General features: G+C 26.7%; 4 protein-coding genes across 8 annotated transcripts; all 4 read right to left on the minus strand.

The window, feature by feature from the left end:
- Positions 1–297: 297 nt before the first annotated feature.
- On the minus strand, positions 298–10,544 carry LOC145183369 (transcriptional adapter 2-beta-like). Of its 4 annotated transcripts, none has more exons than XM_090084815.1 (20): positions 10,409–10,544; positions 10,191–10,282; positions 9,810–9,869; positions 7,774–7,868; positions 7,380–7,420; positions 7,195–7,245; positions 7,067–7,117; positions 5,989–6,092; positions 3,820–3,892; positions 3,255–3,318; positions 2,983–3,029; positions 2,721–2,751; positions 2,460–2,539; positions 2,284–2,355; positions 2,066–2,130; positions 1,546–1,589; positions 1,044–1,075; positions 807–910; positions 622–684; positions 298–523 (listed from the first exon to the last, which is right to left on the minus strand). In XM_090084815.1, exons 1-20 carry the CDS (start codon positions 10,449–10,451, stop codon positions 404–406), a joined length of 1,332 nt encoding a protein of 443 aa, XP_089940941.1. In that variant the 5' UTR covers positions 10,452–10,544; the 3' UTR covers positions 298–403. The 4 variants fall into 4 exon arrangements, 3 of the variants coding, with proteins under 3 accessions (XP_089940941.1, XP_089940945.1, XP_089940942.1); XM_090084819.1 differs by having other exon boundaries at positions 7,032–7,117; positions 10,409–10,475; XM_090084816.1 differs by lacking the exons at positions 5,989–6,092; positions 7,774–7,868; positions 9,810–9,869; positions 10,191–10,282; positions 10,409–10,544 and having other exon boundaries at positions 7,380–7,399.
- A 918-nt stretch (positions 10,545–11,462) lies between these two features.
- On the minus strand, positions 11,463–14,135 carry LOC145183370 (rRNA-processing protein FCF1 homolog). The gene is made up of 9 exons (XM_080058711.2): positions 14,022–14,135; positions 13,778–13,845; positions 13,507–13,572; positions 12,859–13,007; positions 12,387–12,459; positions 12,178–12,265; positions 11,849–11,943; positions 11,734–11,768; positions 11,463–11,649 (listed from the first exon to the last, which is right to left on the minus strand). Exons 1-9 carry the CDS (start codon positions 14,022–14,024, stop codon positions 11,636–11,638), a joined length of 591 nt encoding a protein of 196 aa, XP_079914837.2. The 5' UTR covers positions 14,025–14,135; the 3' UTR covers positions 11,463–11,635.
- A 430-nt stretch (positions 14,136–14,565) lies between these two features.
- LOC145183546 (putative NADH dehydrogenase) lies at positions 14,566–17,654 on the minus strand. The gene is made up of 4 exons (XM_080058926.2): positions 16,870–17,654; positions 16,438–16,641; positions 14,992–15,144; positions 14,566–14,913 (listed from the first exon to the last, which is right to left on the minus strand). The coding sequence occupies exons 1-4, from the start codon at positions 17,546–17,548 to the stop codon at positions 14,636–14,638; spliced, it is 1,314 nt and encodes a 437-aa protein (XP_079915052.2). The 5' UTR covers positions 17,549–17,654; the 3' UTR covers positions 14,566–14,635.
- A 1,166-nt stretch (positions 17,655–18,820) lies between these two features.
- LOC145183101 (uncharacterized) lies at positions 18,821–25,270 on the minus strand. Of its 2 annotated transcripts, XM_090084820.1 has the most exons (9): positions 25,088–25,270; positions 24,602–24,646; positions 24,383–24,502; positions 24,077–24,166; positions 21,987–22,088; positions 21,593–21,701; positions 20,022–20,048; positions 19,695–19,747; positions 18,821–19,070 (listed from the first exon to the last, which is right to left on the minus strand). In XM_090084820.1, the coding sequence occupies exons 1-9, from the start codon at positions 25,237–25,239 to the stop codon at positions 19,028–19,030; spliced, it is 741 nt and encodes a 246-aa protein (XP_089940946.1). In that variant the 5' UTR covers positions 25,240–25,270; the 3' UTR covers positions 18,821–19,027. The 2 variants fall into 2 exon arrangements, with proteins under 2 accessions (XP_089940946.1, XP_089940947.1); XM_090084821.1 differs by lacking the exons at positions 18,821–19,070; positions 19,695–19,747; positions 20,022–20,048; positions 21,593–21,701; positions 21,987–22,088 and adding an exon at positions 23,595–23,860.
- Positions 25,271–26,454: the final 1,184 nt, after the last annotated feature.

A 26,454-nucleotide genomic window follows, 5' to 3' on the forward strand; every position in this document is an offset into this window, starting at 1 on the left:
CACACACACACACACACACACACACACACACACACACACACACACACACACACACACACACACACACACACACACACACACACACACACACACACACACACACACACACACACACACACACACACACACACACACACACACACACACACACACACACACACACACACACACACACACACACACACACACACACACACACACACACACACACACACACACACACAGATATATTGTTGGTAAGCCCGTAATTATTATATCTTATTCCTTTCGGTGTACCATATCTTTTACTCGACATTCTTAAAATCATTGAGTACGGTTTTTTTTATTTTCAAAGCATATTTTTAAATAAGTTATAAATGGTAGTTTAAAAATTTTATTTACAATTAATGTACAAATAAATGAGTCAATCATCAATCCAACCACACTGAACAAAAAAATTACTTAAAGCATTTCGAAGCGCTGCATCCATAAAAGAGGGTGGTTTGCATTTGTATGTGATTTTTGAGCGACGAGTCGCAAATTCCTAGACATAAACATTAAGAAAATAAATACACCCAAAGAAACGATTCCTGTGTGCTTCGAATTTAAGTTTAACGATTGAGAAATGACGAGATTACTTACGCTGAGTAAATAAGTTTTTATTGCGCAATAACGTGAGAATTTCAGCTCTAGTGCAAAGCACAGCTAAATGTAAACATCAAAAGGTGAACTTAATACTTGTTTGTTTAAAATTAATGTTTATAGTTTTTCTTTCAATCAAATGCTTCACAAACGTTAATCAAAATGTTAACAAAACTAGTTGCTACCTGTTTTTCTTTGTCTGAGAGGAGGTGAGCACAAGGATCCATTCTCATTTGTTCTGTGAATTTGCTCATTTGTTCTGTAAATTTGCTATCGTTTCCGTTTAAATCTGTAAAAATCCAAAGAATCGTAAGAACCATTAAACTGACAGGCTTTTTTTTTAAAACCGAAAACTGAATACTTTCATTGAATTAATTTTTAAAATAATATTCATCCGTTGAAACCTAAAGCAACATATTTACCTAATTCCATGCTTCGACTGTCATCTTCAAGCCTAAAGAATAAACAATAAAAAACATTTTGTAAACTGCATGCAACGGTCCTCTTCATAAAAACCGTTTTCCTACAAATATGCTTCTAACTGATGATTGATACCGGTCGTGTAAAATGCCTGCAATATGAAAGGGAATATAGAATTGGAGATTTTTCATGGGCTGCAACTCTATATTTCCTTTCCTCAATTCCTTTCCTATCAATCGATTCTTTATTTTGAGTTATCTATTTCGAAAACGAAACGACTCAATGCATGCTAGTTATCAACTTTAGTAAAACTCGACAATATTGGGTAAATAAGTCAATTTTGAAAAACTTTGATTCGGAGGTGGTATTAAGAGGGTGTGATTAGAGAATTAACAGATGAAAAGTGAAGCTTAAAAAAAAAATTATCACTTTCACGTGTTGATAGTTCAGGGTTTCAATTAGTTTAAGGCCTTATGATACTTTTTAACCAAAGTAAATACTCACTCTTTTTTAGAAGTCTTTGTTGTTCGAGGGGGTGAAATAACGTGCTAAAACAAAAGTAGATGTAAAAAAAAAAAGCTTGCTGGATAATTTATACTTATTAAAACTTGATTAAATTTATATAACTAACTCGCTATAAAAGGTCATCAACAGCTTTAAGAGTTGAAAATTTTTTGCTGAATTTCAATGAAAATTTTTTTTGAAACTTATTTGAAAACTGAAGAATCGTTGTTCTTGTTTTTATGACTCATCAAAAATTACATTTTATGAAGTGCAGTATGAGAGTGTGTTATGAAAAGTCCCAGATCAGCAAAACTGAAGTAGCTCGTTTATTTACTGTGTAGCTCGTTTATTTACTCAAATATTTATCTAAAATTTTCATCTAAAAAATTTATCAAAAATATTTATCTAAAAAATGAAGGAAATGAAAAAAAATAAAAAACCCCAATCTTACACCATAAAAAAATTAAAAAAAAACATCAATAAAATGAAATCAAATGTAAAAACAATACAATAAGATTACCATTCTTTTTTTTATTTCTTTTTTCTTCTCTCGCTGCAGCTTCAGATCTTCGTATTCTTGACAAGCTATAAATTTAAAGAAGTTTTGTATCAGAGACATTAATAATTGTTTACGACGTACACATCAAATAACTGCGGCCATAACATACACATCAAATAACTGCGGCCATAATTTGTAAAAACTTTGTGTATGTTTATGATTGATTGATTGATAATTACCTAGAAGTTTTTTGATGCCGTTTCTTCGATATCGTATCAGGTCTTTTATTTTCAGTTTAATCTCTTTTTCTCCTAAAAAAAAAAAAAAAATATTTTACTTGTAGAAATTTCATACAGTTGCGTTTTACAATTTCTTAAGAGAGAAAAACTTCTTCAGGGAAAAGAACCAAACTAACTTATACGATCGCTAATGAGTTCTTCCCACTGTTGCACAGACAAATATTGAGCAAAAACACGAATTTTATCTTTGAATTCCCTATAATGCATTGTTATAATAACTTTTAGAAAAAAGAGAACAAAATAATTAAACAAACTGATAAACATATTTAGGACTAGTAAGCAAGCTTAGGAGCAAGATAAACAAACTGATAAACATATTTAGGACTAGTAAGCAAGCTTAGGAGCAAGATAAGGAGCAACAACAAGTTAAAGTTTACCTGTCTTCTTTAGAAAGCTTTCTTCGAGAAGCTAAAAAAATAAAGACTAAGTGATTCTCCATTAAATCTTTATTACTAACACTTTAAAAAGTTCAGCCCCCCCCCCCAGCTGCCATCATTGAAATATGTCTGTGCATACATTTCAACAGATGCACTCAACAATACTTCAATAAATGCACCTCGCAATAAGTATTAAGCAGCTTAAAGGTCTTTTCATTAAAATGCTACCATCTTGACACATAATTCAACGTAAGTGTATTACCTATGAGTTTATGCTTTGTTGTGATTAACCCATATTGTTTAGCTATTCTAAAACCAAATATGGATATAATAAAACCAAATATGGATATAATAAAACCAAATATGGATATAATAAAATGTAAAGTTAATCACTTTTGAAACCTGGAAATATCACTAGGCAACAAAATCTTATTACAAAAAGAAAAATATTTTAACTAAAATTGATATAAATGTAATAAATACAATGTAATAAATACAACACATAAAAGAAAAAGAAAGCGAAACTCATCACACTTTTTCAGTCTTGCTCTTTCTTTTAGAGATCTCCAGTACATATCTACCATTGAAAGCTTTAATGCTAAACATGTTAAACAAATTATATATACATTACATACACACATATGCATGTATTTATACATTACATACACACTTATATTTATGATTAAAACCAGATACAAGGCAAGGAATTAGAAAAATGGTGGTGGGACTACTATTGATTGCGTAAACTAATTATGTCCCCAACCCACAAGAAGCGCCATGATTTGACTATAATTTTTCTGAGTTAAAAAATTAGTAAAAGTTTCAGAATAATTTTTTTCATGACCTATGATATATTTACAATTTCATTTATATATTATTTTCAGTTTCATTTATTTACATGATATATTTACAGTTTCATTTATATGATTGTGCTGTTTATCAAGACACAAAAACACATCAAAATTTTTAAACTAATCACAAGTTTAACTTTTTTTTTTTTAATTTTTGTATAACAATTTTAAAACTTCTTTGCTATTTTACTTGCTTGATGCAAAGAAATATTGTCATCAGTTTCTTTCTATTGGAGTAGATAACTCACCAGTCTCCAGTTCATCATCATCACGGCTACAAACAAGATTTTTCACTAAATTCTCTGTGTCGTTGTCATACTCCTACCAAGAAATCAAACACACTTGTAGATATTTCAGATATGAAAAAAATAACTACAAACATAAACTTAAATATTCAGTAAAATACTTTACATACAATTTGATTTATTAAAAAATACCCAAAAGTTTTAAGTAAAACTTAAAAGTTTACATAATGCAATATAAGTCAAACATGAGTTTACATTTACATGCATTCCAGTCAAAAAGTTTTAAAATATTTTCCCATTTTCCCAAATATTGTTGAAAGTTAAGCAGTCTTATGTTTCAGATAATTCTGAAAGCAAAACGCAGAACAAAATAATTTTTAAGATAAAAAGAAAAAGGTCTTTATCAAAATAGAACCTATAGTTTTTCATTTAACAAACCAGTCACTGTTTGCTGATATGGCAGTTAAACACATTCTTTCAAAATTCTAAGACCTTTTAATACAACTAGTAAGCTTGAAGTTGATCTACAGCATAAAAGTTTAATCAAGATGTCAATTTCAATCAATCTTTTCTACTTTTCATTTGAATTTTAAAAAATTTAGAAAATGAATTTAATTTTTTTTTTTTTTTAAAAAAAAAATCAATTAATCTTTACAATAGTTAAAAAGATCTTTACAATAGTTAAAAAAAGTAACTACAAAAAAATAATTATTTACAAAACTAAAAATGAGTTGCATAAAATTTTAATCAAATTAAGGTTTAGAACAGAAAAAGTGAAAAAGGAAAAAAATACAAATTTAATATTTAAAGTGTCCTCTTTGATAGCAAAGAAAAGCCATCTCTAGATTTATTTGATTAATTTCATGAACTTTTATCAATACTTGTTTAAATGTTGCTTTAAATGCTCAGTTGATTGAAATTAAGCAATTTTTTTAATTTTTTTACCAATTGAACGTCAATCCTTACCAGATCTGGTAAGAACATCAATCTTTACCAGACCTGGTAAAAACATCAATGAATGGGGTTGAAGCCTGGTGATCTAGGGTAACAAATTGATCTTCTTTTGATTGAACTATGCGTGTGTGTTGTACTATGTGCTGGAGCCTGGTCTTGCTGAAAGATGTATTGCTTGCTTCTACCTTATTCATAGAATCAAATGTGATTCTAGTGTGTTTTTATGCTATATTTTTCAGTCACTGAGCTTTGATGGTCTTCCAGAATATGGCATGTCAATACCTTCTGTCAGCTTCCAGGTTTTCACCATTTTTCACACAAAATTTAGAAACACATACAAGATCACTTATTTTAAAATTGATTCTTTGACCACTCAAATAATTTGCCATTTGATGCTCTCTGACACTTTTTGATATTGCAAGTTAATACTTGAGAATTTTTTTAGCAATTAAAATGCTGTTTTGTAATGTTAATTTTTTTAGTTAAGCATCACAGCTACAATTAAATTTTTATGTCATCAGTAAAATGGATCATCAACTTTCATTTAGTTATATGGAAGTTGAAGAGTATGTAAACATTTTTGTGTGGATATTTTATCGATACAAACACAAATAACAAAATAACAAATAACAAATAAAGAAAAAAAAACAACCTAAAATCTATTTTTTGTTAAATTTTAATGAGAAACTAAAAATTTGTTATGAAAAACTCTTGATTAAACTTTGGTGCATATTGTTTTCTTTTCAGTTGTGGCTCTTATGTCAGACTTTCCTCCAACTTCCAAATTACGCATGAAGAGGAAGGAAACTATCTTAATTTTCTTCACAATTTTTCAGTAAGCCATAGGTAACATGTGTAAATAAAACAGGTAGCATGTATATATAAAAAAAATTGTTCTTTTTGGCTTTAAATCAACTTTCAAAACCTAATTTACTTTCATTTCTGCAAAACAGCTTTAAATCATTACTTGTTCCTTTAAAAAATGGTCATCTTTTAGGTCATTACTATTAGGTCATTACTTTTTAGGTCATTACTTATTCCCTGAAAAAAACTTTTTGTTAGGGTTTTCTTTTCTTTTTTTTTTTTTTTGTATCTCTGGTAATTTTCTATTTATTTAAAAGATATGAGAAAAAAACGGGTTCTGAAACTTTTGACCACTACTTTAATAAACTCATTAAAAGTTGATTTTTAACGGAATTTGTTAAATCGACTTATTACCCTTTCAAAATCGTCTCTGAGAGGTTTGTAACCAAGTTCTAGCTGTTCAGCAGGGGGAAGATCAATAATTTCTCCACTATCTTGTAAAGAAGGGAAACATTCACCTATCAGAAAAATTGTACAAAAGATGCTGGTTTATGTTTTGTTTTAATGTAAATAGGAACAACAAACAGTTATTTAAAAATATCAACATTTTTGAAGTCAGAAGCTTTATATAAACACAATTTTCAGCAGTGATTTTTATTATAATCAGTATACAGGATGACAAAAATTTACTGTATTCTGTAACAAAACTATTTTAGTACAGCCTATAAATTGTTTTAGTGAATTCATTACACTTTTTTGCATTAGTGTATGTTTTTTTGCTGATATTTTTTAGTTATGTTGTGTTTTTAGAATTTAAAGCAAGTGATTGTACAGGAAGAGCAAGATAACACAATCTTAACACTTCCGGGAACTGGAAGATCATCAAAAAGTGAATCCAGCAAAACTTGATGGTGTCCAGGAGAAAAATTGTTCCTGAGACTGGTATCCATTGTGAATTAGTTTGTCTAATTGCTAAAAAGGAACTTAATCTCAAGCCATATAAGCTTCAAAGAGTTCAGTCAACAGATAAGATTACAGATAACAAGCTTTTGTGGCCTCAAAAATGCCACCAACTCTTTTTTTGGGTCACAAGTCAGTTTGTCCCTGCACCAGGAGTGGAACTGATTGTTGTCAGAAGACAAGTGACACATCACCAAAATTTTTAAGAAAAGTTTAGGGCTTGTTAAAAAAGCCATTTTGAAGCCGCTTAAATGTGTTGTTACCAAAGGTTCTCATTATCATTATTCAGAGTTGATATGTTAAATTTCTTTTATCTAACAAAAATACATTAGAAAATGTTTTGGACAGTTATTTATGTCATCCTGTAAAAATAAATATATGTAAAAGCAAACTTAATATCTGCTTTTAGATTAAAAAAGTAATAAAAATATATACAAATATTTATTAAAAAAATAATGAAAGATGTAAGAATATGATGACTTTATTCATCAAAATACCAGTATTTAAAGAAAATCATGTAATGCTCATTTACCATCTGCTCCAATATGATCACGAATTTTAGATAAACTACTTGTTAGAGTCGCTGAAAAATACAAGAAAGTAATTCAAGTTGTTTGCGATTCAAAACTATTTTAAAGTATAACCAACAAAACAACAAACCAGTTCCAATATTCTTCCACAAATAAATATCTTCAAAGTGTTCTTGTACTTCTGAAAAAGTTATAATGGAAAACAAATTTTAAAAATCAACCTGAAATTCAATTTTAAAAAATTGTTTTAAGTTATTTAATATTAAACATTCCTATGTCACAAGAAGTTTAGAAAATTTAAAAAGAAAAATTCACCTTGAAACGATTTTGTCCCAACATGATCTGCAATATCATCCCTACGCAAGCAATAATAAAAATGAGAAAAAGCTTACAAATAAATGATAATTCAAATATAGAATAATTCATATATATAACAATTCATAGGTATAACTATTTATATATATGTATAAATATTTTTATTGCTTTAAATAAAATGCCTTATTTAATACCTGCAATTAGCTATTATTTAATATCTGCAGTTAGCTGCAATTTAATACCTGTAATTAGCTGTAACTTAATATCTGCTTTTAGCTGCAATTTAATACCTGTAATTAACTGAAACTACCTGCATTTATGCAAAAAAAAATTGTAAATAAAAATTTGCCCTTATGTTTATTAAATAAAACTCCAACATTCAAACTTAACAAACCAGTTTCCGAGCCCGTGTTGCTCAATGCCATCTAAAAGCAGCATTTCTTCATCAGCTGTCCAATTTGGGACAAACAGATTGAAAGTCCCATTATCCTAAAAATTAAAAGCAGTATTTGTATAAAAATATAGATGAAATAACAAAGGAGAAATTAAAAAAAAAAAAATCTCTCAGGAGTTGAAGAAAGTTTCAGGTTTTTTTAATCATTTTTTTATTTTTTATTTTATTTTTATTTATTTTTTTATTTCAAATTGTTTCATAATGACTACTAACGCATGTAAAAAGTATTTTTTATAACATTTAGTGCCATTTCATAGTGGTAAAAATACAACTTTGTGCATTGAGAATCTTAAATTTTGTATTAACAAAATAATGAAATTAAGACAAACAGCCATTTTATAAAAAAAGATAACTTTCCAGCATGACCAAGCTTGGCCACATGTCAAAGAATGCTCTACACCAATATTCACCATCTCCCACTATACAACATTTTAGTAAAAAAACAAAAAAAGTTATTCTTAAATTTAAACTTCTTTTAATTTTTTTAGGACAAAAACAACAAAAATGGTAAAAGTTAGTAAAATGTGTGTTGAAGAGCAATCCACTTTTTAAACATAAAAAAAATTGAATGTAATCACAACTTCTTTTATATGTAGAAATTTATTTATTTTGTATGTAGAAATTTAGACAATTTGTATTAATTTTGCAATACTACTATACAGGGTAGAAAATATATAAACAATAAAAAGTACATAGCTGTCCTTATTGGTCCTTCTTAATAACTTGTAAGACATTCCGGTGTGTTTTTCACTTTCGTCTGTAGCTAGGAAATCAGTGCTGAGTTTGACACCTCAGCTCAGCACTGGCGTTTCTAACATTTCATGATTGGACATTTGATTTTTCTTTAAAATTCTTTATTTTTTTTTAACAATTTTACATAAATTTCCATTAAACAATCATCTGAATTTGCTAACTCATTATTACAGTGGTCTCCAACCATTTAGAACCTCGGGCCAAAAGCTTTGACTAAAAGAAGCAGATGAGCAAAACATTTCTAAACAACTTTTGGGATAAACATATACAATAATATAAGCAAATTTTTAAATGTTTGAAACTTCCAAATATTTTAAAAACAACTTTATATTATTGTATATGTTTATCCCAAAAGACTGGACCAAAAAAAAACAATTTTCAAAGGATCTTGTAAAAAAAAAAAGGAAATCAATTTTTCATTTGCTTTTTTCTGACCTGGTTTACAGTGTAATGATAGTTAAAAATAAAAGCCTCTGCACAAAATTCTCTAGTAAAAAAAAAAAAAAAGGGGGGGGGGGTTGATGTGGAATTTTTTCATTTTTGTTTTGCTTGAAGGTGGTTGGTCAGAATTGATATTAGAATAAAAATTAGTTAATAACTTTTAACTTATGGTGGTTTTCTAAACATTTGGATAAGATATTCAACACTTAGAGCATTTGGATACAAATTCAGAGTAAATATTGTAATTTTAAACTACAAAGCACACTTATCAAGCCATTACTCCTTTAAGAAAATGTCCTAAAAAAAATGATAGCCAAATACTTACAAAAAAATATATACTTTACTATTAGAAATGACACTTAAAATGAGAAGAAAAAAAAACAAAGTTTAAACTGCAAAATAATAATTAAAATGGAGTCAAGCTTACAACAGTGGTAAAAAAAAAAAAATTTTTTTAACAACATATTTTTACATAGAAAAATATACATAAACATATTAAAATTTATTAGGCTTTGGTGAGCCAAAATTTAAAAAAATGCAGACCAAATTTGGCCTGCAAGCTAGCAGGTTAAGGACCAATTCATTACTATTATTTTTGTCTTTAACAACCTTTGAATGGTCTTAAGTTCAAAGCCAGCAGGAAAAAAAACAACCCAGTATCTTACCAATTTCTTATACTCAAATTCGACTTCTTTGAGTGAGAACAAAAAAAAAAGCCTGGAAACTTTTTTAAACTCCAGTTCAATACAAAGATTTAAATTGTTTAAAAAGTGACAACTCACTATAAAGCAGTAATCGTGATATTTTTTATGACTACCCATTTCTACCCCGGACGCAAAACACTGCAAAACAAAAAGAATAATTTCAAAAACAGATTATTGTTCCAATTAGGTAGTAGAGTGACCTAAAAAAATGTATCAGTTACAATTAGGTAGTAGAGTGATCTAAGAAAATGTATCAGTTACAATCAGTTCTAGGGCATCATTAGTAAAACAAGTTGCAGGTAATATGGGCTGCCATAATAGGTAAAAGTTATAAAAATATACATGAAATAAAAATAAGAACAAAATAGTTATATAGTAAAATTAGTAATCTATAATGGTTAAACAAATATATATTTGATAATGACAGTAAAAATTTTGTAGTAAAGAAGTAAAACTGACATGAACACATGCATCGAATTCTGAGCATTCAGCACATGAAACACGAAGTCCTGAGCAATCACCAAAACAATAGTTGCAATGATATTTTGTACCTAAAAACACAATATTTTATTTTGTAAACATAATTGATTGGAAAAAGCATAAAGAAATGTTTTTAATTTGAATACTTGTAGAAAAAAAAAAAAGAGGATAATAAGTGATAATAAGTGTTAATTTACCATCTTGAATTGGTAATGGCTGTGTTTGATTGGCTGAAGACATTTTTGTTAATATTTTGTTACTAATCTAAAAGTAACAGTAAAAAAAGCTTTAAAAAAAGTGTTACCATTAGTTACCATTAGTATAACATAAACCAAAGTAGCAATAAAAGAACAATAAATTAACATATATATATACATATAATATATTAGAAATAATAATTATGACAATAGTTCATTACAAATTATGTATTAGTATCATACAAATTAACAATTTAACTAAAAGACTGTGATTAATATAAAGGTAAAAAAACCAAATATTACTAAATATTATCATAAAAAAATATATTATTGAAAATTATATATATAATTATAAGGTAAAAAAAACAAATATTATTAAAAAGATAAAGATAAATTTAAATAAAATAATTATACATGAAAAATTACAAGTATAGTTAACAACAAATATAGTTATGGTAAAAATATATTTTGTCTTGTTTTTATTGCACATACAAAAACTTAAAGCATCTAAAAAAATATTTTCGTTTTCATTCAAAATGTGAACGCTCAGATGGTCCTAGTGTCTTGTGACACCATTAAAGGAAAAACTTTTATATGGGTTGCATTTATATAGTAGTATTTTATAGCACTAAATCTATCAAAGGTCTCTTCAAAGGCCTCAAAGGTCCCTTCTTCTAACCTTCTTTGTTTGCACAGGTAATAAAAAAACTTTTTATTCTTTTATCAGAGAAATAAACTTTCCTGCAGTGTTTATCCAATCACGGCCTCTTTGTTTTTACAGCATCAACATATTTGCTTTGTAATAGAATGAAGATCTTTCCTAACTTTGCAGTAAATTAAATTGGTTGTTACAAGTAACTTTTTCTTTTTTGAAAAAAAGCATAACCTAGCCATAAAAATGATTGCACAACCATTGTGTTTAGTAATTCAACAAATAAAAAATTAGAATTCACATGTCAAGCAGATAATTGTCAATACTTTTGAATAAGAAATAAAGATGCCAACAATGAACATCAATACTTAAGGGAATAAATGAGAAAGAAAAAAAAAAATCTTCAACACAGTTTTACCAACAATTAAACTTTCTACAAATAGTAATGTTTATCATGTTCATTAAAAATTTAAGCTTCTTCCAATGTTAATTCATTTGGAAACCAATGTCTCCTTTGTTATGCAACATGAACATGTCAGACATGGTAAATTCCAGAGGGTTTTAAAATCTTCAGACTAATTTTTGGGTGCTGAAAGTAGAAGTATATAAAAATTAGTTGATAAAAAAAAATTAAGATTTCCAAAAGATCATCAAAAGAAGATTAGTAAACTACCTCCAAATGCATCTGGCATTCTTTCAATGGTAAATCTAAAGGGTACAAAATTATTTGTAAAAATAAAATTATTTTTAAAATCAAAAAGTTAATGATGGTGATCATCAAAACATACTTATGCTGTGAAATATACATAATTGGAACTCCTGGAACTTTTCGTATTCTGCGTTTGAGATCACGATCACATGTTGCCACAATATAACATTTATGCTATATAAAAAATACATATATAATACATAACACATAATAAATACACATATAATACATAAAAAATACATATATAATACATAACATGCATTGTAATATGCACACAAAAAATTTTCATTTATTATTAACAGTTTTGAAAAAATCTCTTAAATTAAAGAAATGCCAATAAATTTATTTAACTTTAAAATAAATTTATTGCCTAATAAATTTTATTCATTTTAAAATGCATTTATTTACCTGCATAATTCTATTTATTATACAATCATCTGCATAGGTTCCAGTATGCATACAAGGCAATCTTTCAAAACGTTCATCTTTGGCAACCCTGATTAGTTAATATTTTAAAAACTGCATACAATTAAATACAATAGAAAAAAGTTAAATACAATAGAAAAGAGAAAAACAATTTCAAGTAGAGCTTTATACTAAAACTTTTTGTTTATAACCTCAAAGCAACCCTGTAATGTGAACCAAGCTTCTCTAACTCTCCCATTACACAGTCTGTAATGTATGGAATACCTAAATAAAAAATGAAATTTGAAAAAATAAAGTATAATATACTAAATAGCTATGATATATAAAAAACATCCAAACAATAGAAATCAAAAAATTTTTCACTGATTTTTTTATTTAGTCATTAATTTTAATGTTTATTTAGTCATTAATTTTAATGTTTATTTAGTCATTAATTTTAATGTTTATTTAGTCATTAATTTTAATGTTTATTTAGTCATTAATTTTAATGTTTATTTAGTCATTAATTTTAATGTTTATTTAGTCATTAATTTTAATGTTTATTTAGTCATTAATTTTAATGTTTATTTAGTCATTAATTTTAATGTTTATTGTACTTGTGTCATGAACTAATTGTCAAAATAAGAACCATCATATTATGTAAAAAATCAAAGATTAACTTACATTTTGCATATAGACAATCTATCATAGACTGGAATATGTCAAGTTTATTTTGAATAGAAAAATTTATAAAGTTTGTGTCTATAAGGACTCGATATGGTGGACCAAGTTGTGTGTTGTACTGGAAAAAAAGTGCAGATGATGCCTGAGCACTAAAATAAAATAAAAGATAAATATCAACACTAGTGATGATTAAAAAAAAAGAAAATCTTAGTAAATCAAGACTGTTTTTAATAAATGGAGACAATTTTATTGATTTTGTAAATTAATGGCTACATACAATTATCATATTATGTATTCAAGGTGTTATATCAGGCATTACCTGATATAACAGCTAAAAATCAGTCAATTTTGTATTACTATAAAAGTATAAGCATAAATATGCAAATCAAATTTGCAGTATAACAAGTAACCATAGAAATTACAGTTCATATGGAATTGAATTGGAACAAAACAAAATTAATAGCAAGACATTGATAGAGAAATGCTTACTGCAGTATAGAAACTGTTTATTAACACAAACTCGCATGTGTCCAATCAATTTTTCACTTATATTCAACATGTCTAGCAAATTAGAATTAATTATTCTAGCAGCTGAAATATATCTAAATTTAACTAACACATTAACACATATAGTTGTAAGAGACTAACATATGTCGAACTTGATTTTCTTCTTCCTTTTTCTTTTCTAGATCTTTTTTCTTTTGATTTGCTTTGCTGTATAAATTTAAATAAAAGCATTAGAAAATCAATAAATAAAAATATTTAAAAAATATATCTTTTAAATCCCACTGAAAGTATAAACAATTTTCTTTTTAACAAAAAAAAAGTACAAACAGTTTTAAATCATTAAATTTTAAAGCAATAAGTGTTTAAAGAAATCCTTATTTCTCTAATATATGAACACAAAGGTAAACCTTACATTCGTGTATCTTTTGGACTAATGATTCGTTTAACAGCAGCAAATTTCCTTGCTTTTTTTGCTTTGCCCTTCAAGAATTTAACAATTAAGTAGAAAAAATTTCACTTAGTGTCTTCTAGGTGAGGGGAGGGGGGGGGAGAGGAAGAGAGGGAGAGAGAAAGAAAGGGGAGCAGGGAGAAAGAGGAAAGAGAAATGACTTGTTCTCCTAAAACTTGAAACATGAAAAACTAAATAATTAGCTTACCATTATAAATTAGTTATTTTTTGCTAGAAATTTAAAAAAATAAAAAATTTAATTACAGCTCTCTAGAACAGAGTAACAAATCTTTAAAACAATATTGACAATTTTAAATAATTTAAAATAAAATTGCTGGCTCAATTTTACATTAAAGTTAAATACAAAAGGTCAAACTTGTATTCAAAAAATAATGTGCAAATCCTTAGATAAACAACAAATAATTAACGAATAGTAAATAGATAAATATAAGTAAATGAAAACATATTCAATCACAACTGCTGCAAGATTAAGTTAGTCATTTAGGTATTTTGCATTGGACAAATACATACTTCTATTTTTAATATAAAAAATAAAAACCCTTTTACAATAGATTAAAAAAAAATCTGTGATAACAAGATAAATGCAAGCATAAAAAAAAAAAATTCAAAATCCTGTTGAATTTCTTTAAAAAACCTGGTTCACATTCCCTTAAATTTGTTGGAAATTGCTGTCAAAGTTCATAAAAGATCATATTTGGTTAACAATTTTTAAGAATTTTTTTTAGTTTTATATAATTTATTTAATTCATTATATTTCCCATAAGTTTATTTCAATTCCAATAAGTTAAACAAATCTAAAATCTAGAATCTAGAGATGTCTCTCCCAAAAAAAAAAGTCCTTGCCCAATCAAATGGAACCTGCATTCGATTCCTCCAGCTCCCTAATCGAGTGAGATAAACAGATCGCCATATTAACCAACTCTTGAATCCAGTCAACTTCCCAGCTTTTGTTGGAAGATCTGCAACAGCTTTATACCCACCAATGTATGCAAGCATGCCGGCATTTGACCATATAAAAGGTTTAATGTCTGTTTGAGGATTTCTTTCAATTAATGATAAGTATTGTGCAACATATCGCCCTAAAAATTGAAACTCCTCTATTAATTTCCAAAATCCAGCTACACTTATAAATAATTTAAAATACACTTTCAAGTCACCTTGTCTTTCAGCCACTTGGGCAGTACTTGGAAGAGGAGCACTATCTATATATGAGCAATCTCCAATAGCAAAAATACTGTCATAACCAACTACACGAAGATGATCATCAACTTTTAGTTGTTTGGATTTACCCTTTGGTAAATTTAAATCTTCTAAATAAAAATAAAAATTGTTATAAGACATTATACTAATATCACAGACTACACAATAATAGGTTAACTATACTAATTTAAGTCTTTTTAACAATTTAACATAGTACTTTTAGTCCCAACCAATCAATTCCATGCATTTTAAATTTAATTATTCTTTGTTGCCAAGCAGCAATTTTTGTTAGAATGTTTAAGATTTTGGTCTCAGTATAACATTTAAAGTTGTCATCATATGCATGCAACAAATTTGATTCTAGGCACCTTAAACACTACAGAACCTTAACTTTTAGTACCTCAAAACCTTTAAATAAACATGAAGCAATTTGAAATTGGGTTGAAATTTGAGTTGTAATTAGGACAATTCTTTTGTTTTTAGTAATTTGAATTTGAAACTATAAAGTTAGTTCCAGATCAAATATTGGTCAATTCATTAAGAAGCTGCTGTTTCTAGAAATCATAATATAAAAATAATGAAGCAGCAGCAAAGAGATGAAAAAGTAGAAGATATTCTGTATAATGTAATCGAGTCTTTGTTAAGATCCTAACTAAAGTAGACAAAAAACAAGATAAATTAGTTTTTATTGTTAAAGGAAAAAGTTTATTCAATATTCTCCTGTCAAGGAGAATAATTTTAAAAAAATAAAAATAAAAATGGATAATTTCAATTAAACATGTCAGAACTTACTGATATTTTGATCAAAGATAATTAACAAAAAAAAAAAAATGTCAAAAGAGAAAACTAAAACATGCTAAAAACCCAAAAGGAGGCATTGAAACTGGCGACAGACAAATTTATATTAATTTATGTTATGAAAGTTATGTTAGCTTTTAAAATGTTACATGTTAAACACCTAACATAACTTTCTATTAAATCAAAGTTGTATTTAACCTCATGTGTTTTGATGTTTATCTTTAGGAATACTGTCTCTGGAATATATCTTTAAGTAACACAAAACCTGATGTTTTTTTTTTAAACCTCTTTTTTATAAGGGGTACATCTGTAATTTTCTATAACAAATATAATGCACTATATCAGCAATATCTCTCTTAAGAATTTTTCTTTCAAAAACCAACATTTTACTCGCAATAATTGAAAGTAATTAAATGTTTTTATTCAATAACAAAAACAATAATATCTAACAATAATAATATCAACAGCATTATGAACTAAAAAAAAAACAGTCTAAAAAAAACTTAAACTAAAATTAGAATGTCAATGGTAAAAGTTTCTTGGTAGCCTCTTACTATTTTAGAATATCAATTAAAATCTTTCTAGAAAAAAAAATTTATTACAACCTATAAACTTTCTTGGACCAAGTCCTGTTGACCATACAACAAGTTTACTTGAGAGGATTTGACCTGATTTCAATTTCACAAAGTTTTCTCCAACTTCTACAACAAAATCTTTAATCAAATGAAAGTTTTTTCTTTGCAAGATTTTCTTTTCTGCAAACTTACGTAACCGTTGATCAAATGAAGGCAAAATTGAATCCCCTTCAACTAAAAGTAAAACAAATGCTTTCACTTGTATTGTAAAAAATATGATTATTTCTTCAGAATAGAAAATACTTTTTTTTTGGGAAATCAGTCTAACAACCATGGTTATAATTTAAAAATTACTTATATAAATATAAAAAAAACTGTATAATAATCATGTTAAATAGAAATATTCAGAATACTATTAGATTTCATTTAACTTTTCTGTAATAAAAATATTACATATATTACCTAATGTTACATGAACATCATTTCTCTCATCAGGAAAAAGTCTAGCAACATCATGTGTTATGAAATCATGTAACTCTGCTCCAAACTCTACTCCAGTTGGACCACCACCAACAATAACAAAATGTAACAGTGATTTTTTTTCTTCTGGGCTCACATATGGATATAAACTTTGCTCAAAGTTGGAAATAATTTGATTGCGTATTCTCCGCGCATCAGCAATTTCTTTTAAAAAGTATGCATGCTCCTTAACACCAGGTATTCCAAAAGTATTACTAACAGCTCCCACCCCAATCACAATTTTATCATATGATAAAGAATACTCTTTATTAGATGAAACTCCTTTGCAAACAACAGATTTCTCATCAGGTTTTAGGTGTATTGCTTCAGCTAACTGGAAATGATGGTCATCACGAAACTTTGTATTTCGAATCGGTTCAATTATGCTACGAAACTCTAAAGTTCCAACAGTTGTGCTATTTAATAGCGGGGTAAAGAGAAAATGATTCCGTGGACTAACAACAATGACGTCATAAAGTTTTTTATTAATATTTTTCAGCAAACTGTAACAGCCCCATCCAGTTCCTAATAATATAAGGTTTTTGCGATACAGAACAGCAGAAGAGGAGAAGTGTGCTTTTGATCTTATGTTATTGGTGGATATGGATAAAAGCAGCCTCATAATAATGTACAAATTGTTATTGCCTTGATATATCTTATTTTAACATTTTATTTGGTACTTTTTAAGCAAGAAATAAAATACTGATTCAAAATTAAAGCTATAAATTTGATAAAAAGAAATAAATAAACCTTGGGAATTTAATTTACAGATTGGTTTATTTTTAGAGATTATTTTTTAAAACTTCATAAAAACATGCTTACCTAACTAAACTAATTCAGTTACTTTTATAATAAATTAACTAAAATATTATTCTAAAATTACAGAAAGTTAACAACTGATACATTTAAAAAATCTTAAATTTAAAAAAAAAAAAATTTCTTTTAACTATAAAACTATAAAAAAAATCTGTCAATAAAAAAGAAAAGTTTGAAGCCATAAATGATCTTTTAAAAAAAGATCACCGAAAGATCTACAAAAAAAATCACCAAAAGATCTACAGAAGAAAAAAAAAAAAATTTTGTCGAAGTAAAAATGGATTACAGAAAATTGACAAAAATTATTATGATGCATCTGTAACTACGTCAGAAAACATAGTATGAAGACACTTTTACTTAAGGTACACAAGATAACTAAATAATACATGAATAAACTAAACGAGAACACTAAACAAATTTATGAAAAAATGTATTAATGATAAGACAAATAACCTCTTCACACAATCAGTAAAAAAAGGAACAACTTTTTTTAATCTGAACAAAATACAATATGTAATATCATACACAATTATTTATTCTTCATGCTTTAAATGTGATTTTAATATTACTTTTTCATCAACTGCCAATAAAACTTTCTTTAAAAACAAGAGCTTAAAGTTAATTACTTTTAATAATAAACAACAAAAAATAGTAAAAAATTATAAGGGAAAATGTAGAGAAAATTTACTTATTAGCTTGATTATTGTCTTGTTGTTAATCTCTTATTAAAGAGCAACATAGCAACAAAGCTCTAATACTTCTTTGAAGATACTTTCTTTAAAAACAAGGGCTTAAAGTTAATTACTTTTGATAATAAACAACATTTTTTTACTGTTTACTTTATGTTCTATTTGTAGTGGTATAAGGGTTATATACTTTATGTTCTATTTGTAGTGGTGTATATTTTAAGGTAGAGAAAAAAATTTTCAGCCAACATTTTAACTTAAGATTATTATCTAAAAATTAAGGTTTAAATGCAAAACATAATTGGAAAACATAAAAAAGGCATTTTGCATTACAAGGTTATAACTAATAAAATAAGTATTTGCTTGGGGAATCAAAAAAAAAGAAGATCAAATAAAAATATTGAAATTTCTTTTCAGGAAAGAATAAACTTAAGTTAATAACATTGTGTATCCATGCTTCATGCTTCTGCATTGTGTATCCATGCTTCTGCATTATGTATCCATGCACCTGCAGTTTCAGGATGAATTTAGTTGTTTCATTTTCTTAAAATATGATTTGTCATAAAACACCTGCTGCATGACGAAAACAGTAGCCAATATTAATCTTTCATCAGTTGGTCTTCGACTGGATACAACTCCATGCTTAAAAAGAAAATACAAATAAGGAATATAAGATAAAAAATTGTATCTTCCCATTTAAGTTACGTTATTTAATTTACATTAAGTTATTTAATTCACATTCACAATTATGGATAAATCTTATGCAACAGCAATTTTGCACTTAAGTAGGAAAAAAAATTTGATGTTCATGAAAAATTTTTTTTTGTCTCTTTAAAAGAGTTTTTCTAAAATATTTTAACTGTAGTCAGAACAGAAATCAACACAGGTGAATATGTGGATTACTGTTTTGATGAAAACAAGATTCTTATTTAAGTTAATAACAAGATTAAAAAAAGAATGTTAACATGATTTTACATAAACCTCTATTTTTAACCTTTTTTACCTTACTATTATAGTTATCTTTAATTTTTATTCTTATTTTTTATCATTACTATTGTTATTACTGTTAACTTAAGTTTATTGTTGTTATTATTGTTATTATTGCTATTACTATTATTAATATTATTGTTACTATTATCATTATCATTATTACTATTAATGTTATTATAAATATCATTTTCATTATTAATACTGTTGTTGTTGTTGTTATTAACTATTATTATTGCCCTCATTGTTAACTACTATCATTGTCCTTCTAAATATTACCTTTCTTCTTCTGGAGGAAATTTTTTATTATCTTCAATAGCAGTTGAATTATTCTAAATATATATAATAAATTGACATAATTAAATCAACTCTGGCTACTATCTCAATGACTGTTAACAAGAAACTAACAAAAACCTGATATATATATATATATATACATACATACATACATACATACATACATACATACATACATACATACATACATACATACATACATACATACATACATACATACATACATACATACATACATACATACATACATACATACATACATACATACATACATACATACATACATACATCTGAATTTGAAATACTTACAAAAACTTCTTTGGAGAGGGAAAGAAGCTAAAAAATTTGGAAAATGAAGTTATTGATTGTCAGATTCATTGTTACTCAAAAAATTACTTTAAATGTTAAAAACATTATTAAACAATATTTTATAACATTAGTTAAATAAAATATACTTAAATATATTAATAAATAAAACATATTTAAATATATAATATTGGTCAACACATTTTTTGCTGACTTAGATTTAGTGGTTGTTTTTTACTAAATTCAATGCACTGAATCAAAATTTCTTCTATAAATTTTTTTTTTCTATAATATTTTTTTTTCTCTATCATATCAACTTTTTATTACACAGCATATTCATGTTTTACAATTAAATGAATAATAGAAAAAATTAAAATTTATTAATTGATTTCTCAGGGTGCATTAATAAAGTGTAATAGGTTCAATACACAGTCAATTGATACAGCCTATTGAAGCTATACAGTTAATTGAACTGAAATGAACAATAAAATACAGGATACTTTTTTACATACAGGAATGCAAATATGTGACATTCATGAAACAAAATTCTGCTTGCAAGAGCATCTAGAGTGTTTCATGTCCAGACTCCAACAGTAGTCTGCTGTCAGATGTGTGTCTCATCACCCTTGATATTTACTCTCCATCGTTTTCAATCCTTGATGAAACCATTTGCCATGCTTGTTGCTTATGTCCCCAAGATTAGCAGGGAACTCATCCAGATAGCTATTGAGAAAATGACTGTTATACCCTTTACAAACTTCATATTGAAATAAGGTATTTTCTGTTGATTTTGTATTAAGTATTGTATATTATGCATTGTCTTTGACAGCAAAAATATCAGATAAGATTTATTAAAAGAATACTTTTTTAAAAAATGCACAGCAGGATAGGTATGTTTAATTTTCAAATTTGGGAATGCTAGGCATTAGAAATACTTCACTTAAATACAAATCAGTATAACAAACATACTTATTTTTTGTTAATTCAAGTTTCAAGAGCTTAAAAAAAATTAGCCTTATCAAGCTTCCCTAAAACTTTGTTACACTGAATATGTAAGAAAAAGTAGTAATGCACTACTTATAAAAATAAAATAAGGTATATTCCACCATCACATACATTTCTTTTACAACTGAATGGTTGACTGCTAAACTTCTATTGGTGGATTGATTTTGAGAGGCATAAAGTAATAGGCATCTCCTAAAACTTCTAGTAAAGCAGCCAAAAAGGCAGAAAAAGCTCATAGGCTGCCACAAGTTTGGTTGAATTACACAGCTCCCTGACACTCACCTTCACTCACTGCATGGTCAACTAAGACTGACCATAGTCAACAACCACAACACAAGCGCAACCACAAAACACCAATAGAATTTTGAAACAAACAGCAACAGGTTAGGTAAACGAGTAAATATTAAAATGTGCATCGGTAAAAAACATGATGTAATAGAAGAAAACTATTAAGGTATTTGAACTCAGAAACTCCTAATTACCTAAAAACAACTGTCAAAGCCAAGTCAGCAAAAAAAATGTTTGTTTTTTTTTTGTTAAACAGTGTAATTTATCTCTTCATCACTTACAGCATTGTTTCTTTTAGCAAGAAACTTTTTTTGGGCATTCTCTTCATCTGTTTTGAAGATGAATTTCTCAATTGGCTGATACACAACAAGTGCAAGAGCAGATTGATTTCTTAAATCAAAATAATATAATCTCCAGCACCTTTAATTAAAATATCCTGATAAATAACTTATAAAACTTTATAAATTCTTCACAAGACTTAAATTTTCAAAACATTTAAAGTTAAAATTTTTCTTTGAGTAAAGCATTGTATTGGCAACTTTTAAAAATGAGCAGAAATACAAGCATGTTTTTCTAACATTCATAATCAATTAACCAATCAGAGGATTTTAATTTGGACATTGGTTTGATAAAAACACTGCTAAAATAATATTAGCCATTAAAACATAAACTCACATGGACTTAACTATCTCCTTTGGCAATATGCTATCTTCAATCCGTGCAAATTCTTCTTTGACATCGTTATGAATGTAAAACTGAGGAAACTCAGATGAGGATCTTTGTAAGGAAAAAACAAAACTTTTCAATTTAGACCACTACCCAACCCTATAAAGCTGAAAAATGCCTACTTTATGCAAAAAAAAAAAAAAAGACAGGATTTTTCTTATGCAAAAAAATTCCTGTAAACTGCAATCTTATAAACAAAGTTACAGAGTTTTAGAGAAAATTACACAAAATCTCTTATGCAAAAAAATCTGCTGCAAATTCTAAATAATGATTGTGTAAAGTAGTCTAAAGGTTTGTGATTTTTCATCAAACAGATGAAATGACACAGATGTCTATTTTTGTGAACAAAAAGGTTTGCCTTGAAAAACATAGTTACATAGCTTTTACAAATATCAGTGAATATTAAGTGTTTCAATAATATTTTTGATATTTTACTAAAAATAAGCATCAGGTGAGAAGCAATCTTTAACTTTATTTAAAATATTTAAAAATCCATCAAAAATTTGAAATAGAAGCTTTTATCAAAATAGTAAGTTTACACTAGAGCAAACTTGCGATTGATTGCAATTTAAGACATGAAAGACTTAACGATAGGAATCCATCACTTTAAAAAACAAGAGGTTAAAAGCTGTAATATTTCCAAAATGATTGAAAAATTTTTTTTTTTATTACAAAACAGTTCAGCATTCAACCCCTTGTTTTGTAAAGTTAAAGACCCCCATTCGAACACAATGATTATGTGATTTTTATCTATGTTCATACTTACATAAAAGCAAATGAGCAAAAGTATTATGATATTCCCAATATTAATCGAGAAGAAGTTGACCATTCATTAAATAAAAAACTTTTTTGTTTACTGTATGGATTTCAGATTGTGATGCAATAAGTAGAGAAGTAACATTTTTTGGAAAAATTTCTTTATTGTTTCGTTTTAGAAAAAATTGTTTTATTGATTCACTTAACCAATTTAACAACCTTACAAATATTAGTTACAATTCTATAAATTGAAAAAAAATTGCATTACTTCTAAATTGGAAAACAATAGTGAAAATTAAATTAATAGTATATATACATATACATATACATATATACATATATACATATACATATACTTATACTTATACATATACATATATACATATACTTATACATATACATATACATATATATATATATATATATATATATATATATATATATATATATATATATATATATATATATATATATATATATATATATATATATATATATATGTATATGTATATGTATATGTATATGTATATGTATATGTATATGTATATGTATATGTATATGTATATGTATATGTATAAGTATAAGTATATGTATATGTATATGTATATGTATATGTGTATGTATATGTATATATATATTTATATACAATATATCTAATGTAAATATAAAACCTTTATTTTCGTAAGCCAATCTCTGAAACGATGAAGTGAAACTTGTTTACAAAACACAGATAAGAAAAATACTTTTCTTCAAGGTATATTCCTTGTTTACCTTGTGTGCCAGAAAAAGCTAAAATTTCTCTTTTTATGTAAAAAATATCACTTTTACAGCAAATCTGAAAAATCTGTAAGTACTCATTTTTATAGGATTGCAGTTTTGAAACTTGTGTAATTACACAAAATTTTAATTTATGTAAAATATTTCCTTAATTACACATTTTTTTTATTTTGCATAACAAGCTTTATAGAATTGGGTACAGGATTAATAAAAATAAATTAAATTAACCTAAAAATTTCTTAAAATAGAGCTAGTTTCTCCCTATTAACAATATTGTTGCCAGCATCTTCCTATAGGAAAATATTGTTTTTAGCATCTACTTAATATAAACTATGAAACCAATAAATTATCATGCTTTGATAAATTATCATGTTTTAATTAAACAAATCTGTAATATTAAACTAAGTTGAAATAGCATAATTTAAGATAGGCGTTCATACAAAGAATATATACAGAATACAACAACACAAACCCAATCAAGTATATAAATGTAAAATAAAAACTACTTTGCACAAGCAGATATGTCTAATGCATTATCTTCATTTTCACTGTCTGATTCAAAAGCATCAAGTTCTTCAAAGCCCTCATCATGTCCTCTGAAAAAAAAAATTAGATGTCCGCTGTTTTTTAATAAAATGTCCTTTATGGTTGTAATGAGTATAGTAATTATCAAGATGATTACAATTGCAGTAGTTATGATTTGATATTGAGTAGTATCAACATCCAATAATCCATCATTAATTAATCATAATTAATCATAATTAATCAATATACCATCATTACAATACAAAAAAATGCTTAAAAGTCAGCACCTATTAGACTTAGATGATTGAGCATGTTCATTAGTAAACTCTTGTCCAAGATTCATTTGTTGCATGGAGTTTATAATGCGTGCCTCAGTGATAAGTTGTTTAGTAACAGGATGAAAAGTGCTGTATAGTGATAAAAGACACAAATAATTTATTTGATAATTTTAATAAAGAGAAAACAATATAACTATCATCAGAGCAGAAAACTACACAGAAGTATACCTTTCATTGGACCCTTTTCTCTTACCATGACTTGATTGATGAAAACTGATTAAAAAAAAAAAATGATAATAACAAATACTCGCTCAAAACTTAGACTGCTCTTATTGACATGATATAACATTATATAACTGCAGGTTTTTTTTAATTTTGTTTTCATTTTTTAACAGGCTTTTTAATGTAATGAGTAAAGATCACAATAATCATCTGGACAGTAACAATCCATGTTGTATTAACTATATTAACAAGCATTGAGTACGCACTTCATAAAAGAAGAACTTTTACTGTACAATTAAATATTAAACACAAAAGTCATTTGTTCCTCACATAGAATAGTTTGCATTAATAAATTGAGTTAAGAACTTTATTAGATTAATCTGAATAATCTGAAGGTTCTCACTCATTTTCAGATTAAATGAGTTCAAAAATCATTTTTAACAAAAAGAGTCACTTAATAACAGTACTGTATACTTGTTTTTCTGATTATACCTTTGGTTATAAGGATTTTGTACTTGCCAAGCTTGATTGATACTTTGAGAATCATTTAATAGATTGATACTGTGAACTGCTTCATCTCCGCCCCATGAAAATGAGGAAAATTGGTTTTCTGAGCTCTTAAACCAACTTGTTTCATTATTCATAGCTAAATATGTTTATCTTTATTCATCTAAAAGATAATAAAAATTTGTCTAGATTGTAGAATAATATGCCAGAGACAGAGTTCTACAATTAAATTCAGACATTATTCATACTAGCAATAGTACCTTGAACTTCTACATATCAAGTGATTTTATGATTAAAAAAAACATGATTTTTTTAGCCCCTCAAACTTAAATTAATTATGACATCAATCATATAAAATTAAAAAAAAAAAAAAAAAAAAAAAAAAACAGAACTAAATACATAAATTTGATATTTTGCTTTATGCTTTTATTTACATTTTTATTTTATTTTCTTTGTTTTATGACTTACAACTTTAGCTGAGTTCAATTTTGACAAAATTTTGTGAAGATTTAAACTTGGCAAAATTATTTATTTTGATTGATTGATATTTCAAGATGTGAATGAATTACAGTTTAATTGAAAATTTACTTTTCTCAATTGCTTTGACTGTAGTGATCTCTAATAGCTTCAAATAAATCATCAGTAAAACTTTCTGTTATTGTACCAACATACTTATTACAAAGATTGGGACCAAACAAGTGAGACCAAGGACATCTATTGATACATAAGTGCTATTTGCACTTATAAAAATTTTTTTCTAGAAAAGTATTTATATAAATTTGATTATGCAAATGTTGAAAAAGGGAAAAAGTAAGGAACTCACATTTTAATTTTTTAAGATCATATAATGATGAACAAAGTTAATTAAGCATTTAACCAATCATCAAGCTTGTATTTTACTAGTGGTGGTGTAAATAATTTGTAGTTAAAAAATGATCAGTCTTTTTTTGGTTGACCATTTTGAAGAAGTGAAAATAAAAAAAAGAAATAGAAAAGTCACAAATAAATGTGTAACATACTAGTTTGAAAATTGTAAAGAATTATTAGTGCTAATGAAGGTCATAAAGAAATACTAAATAGATTTTTATTTATTATTTGCTAAACATCTTTTTTAATTAAAAAAAAATCTAGTTTTTTAGCTTTTCAAAGCTTTTTTCTAGCCTGTGCGGACACCATGATTTAGTATGACTTGTGTGTGTTAACCTCAATATAAGGTAAACATTAGTTTTTTTTCCTAACAAATGACAGCACTTTTACAAGAATACCTTCTAGAATCAGTATGAAAAGATTTACCATTAATTATTCTGATCAAAAGCATAAAGGTAATATTTATTAGTTAAGTAATAATAGCC

Source organism: Hydra viridissima, unplaced genomic scaffold (assembly GCF_058129835.1).
Source record: "Hydra viridissima isolate aposymbiotic clone 2 unplaced genomic scaffold, HvirCarnegie_v1 scaffold_4, whole genome shotgun sequence".
Taxonomy (NCBI): Eukaryota; Metazoa; Cnidaria; class Hydrozoa; order Anthoathecata; family Hydridae; genus Hydra; species Hydra viridissima.

Coding starts and splice junctions, on each gene's coding strand:
- LOC145183369 (XM_090084815.1), bottom strand. CDS start 10,451: ATGTCTTCAGCCAATCAAACACAGCCATTACCAATTCAAGATG. Junction 3,319..3,819: donor TGATGATGAACTGGAGACTG/GTGAGTTATCTA, acceptor TAACATGTTTAG/CATTAAAGCTTTCAATGGTA. Junction 524..621: donor TAAAAACTTATTTACTCAGC/GTAAGTAATCTC, acceptor GTTTATGTCTAG/GAATTTGCGACTCGTCGCTC.
- LOC145183546 (XM_080058926.2), bottom strand. CDS start 17,548: ATGAGGCTGCTTTTATCCATATCCACCAATAACATAAGATCAAAAGCA. Junction 16,642..16,869: donor TGATGTTCATGTAACATTAG/GTAATATATGTA, acceptor TTTTACTTTTAG/TTGAAGGGGATTCAATTTTG. Junction 14,914..14,991: donor CCAAGTGGCTGAAAGACAAG/GTGACTTGAAAG, acceptor TTCAATTTTTAG/GGCGATATGTTGCACAATAC.
- LOC145183370 (XM_080058711.2), bottom strand. Junction 13,008..13,506: donor GAAAATCAAGTTCGACATAT/GTTAGTCTCTTA, acceptor ATTTTATTTTAG/TGCTCAGGCATCATCTGCAC. Junction 12,460..12,858: donor AGATTGTCTATATGCAAAAT/GTAAGTTAATCT, acceptor TTTTTTATTTAG/GTATTCCATACATTACAGAC.
- LOC145183101 (XM_090084820.1), bottom strand. CDS start 25,239: ATGAATAATGAAACAAGTTGGTTTAAGAGCTCAGAAAACCAATTTTCC. Junction 21,702..21,986: donor AAGGAGATAGTTAAGTCCAT/GTGAGTTTATGT, acceptor TTTTGATTTAAG/AAATCAATCTGCTCTTGCAC. Junction 19,748..20,021: donor CCCTCTCCAAAGAAGTTTTT/GTAAGTATTTCA, acceptor ATATATATTTAG/AATAATTCAACTGCTATTGA.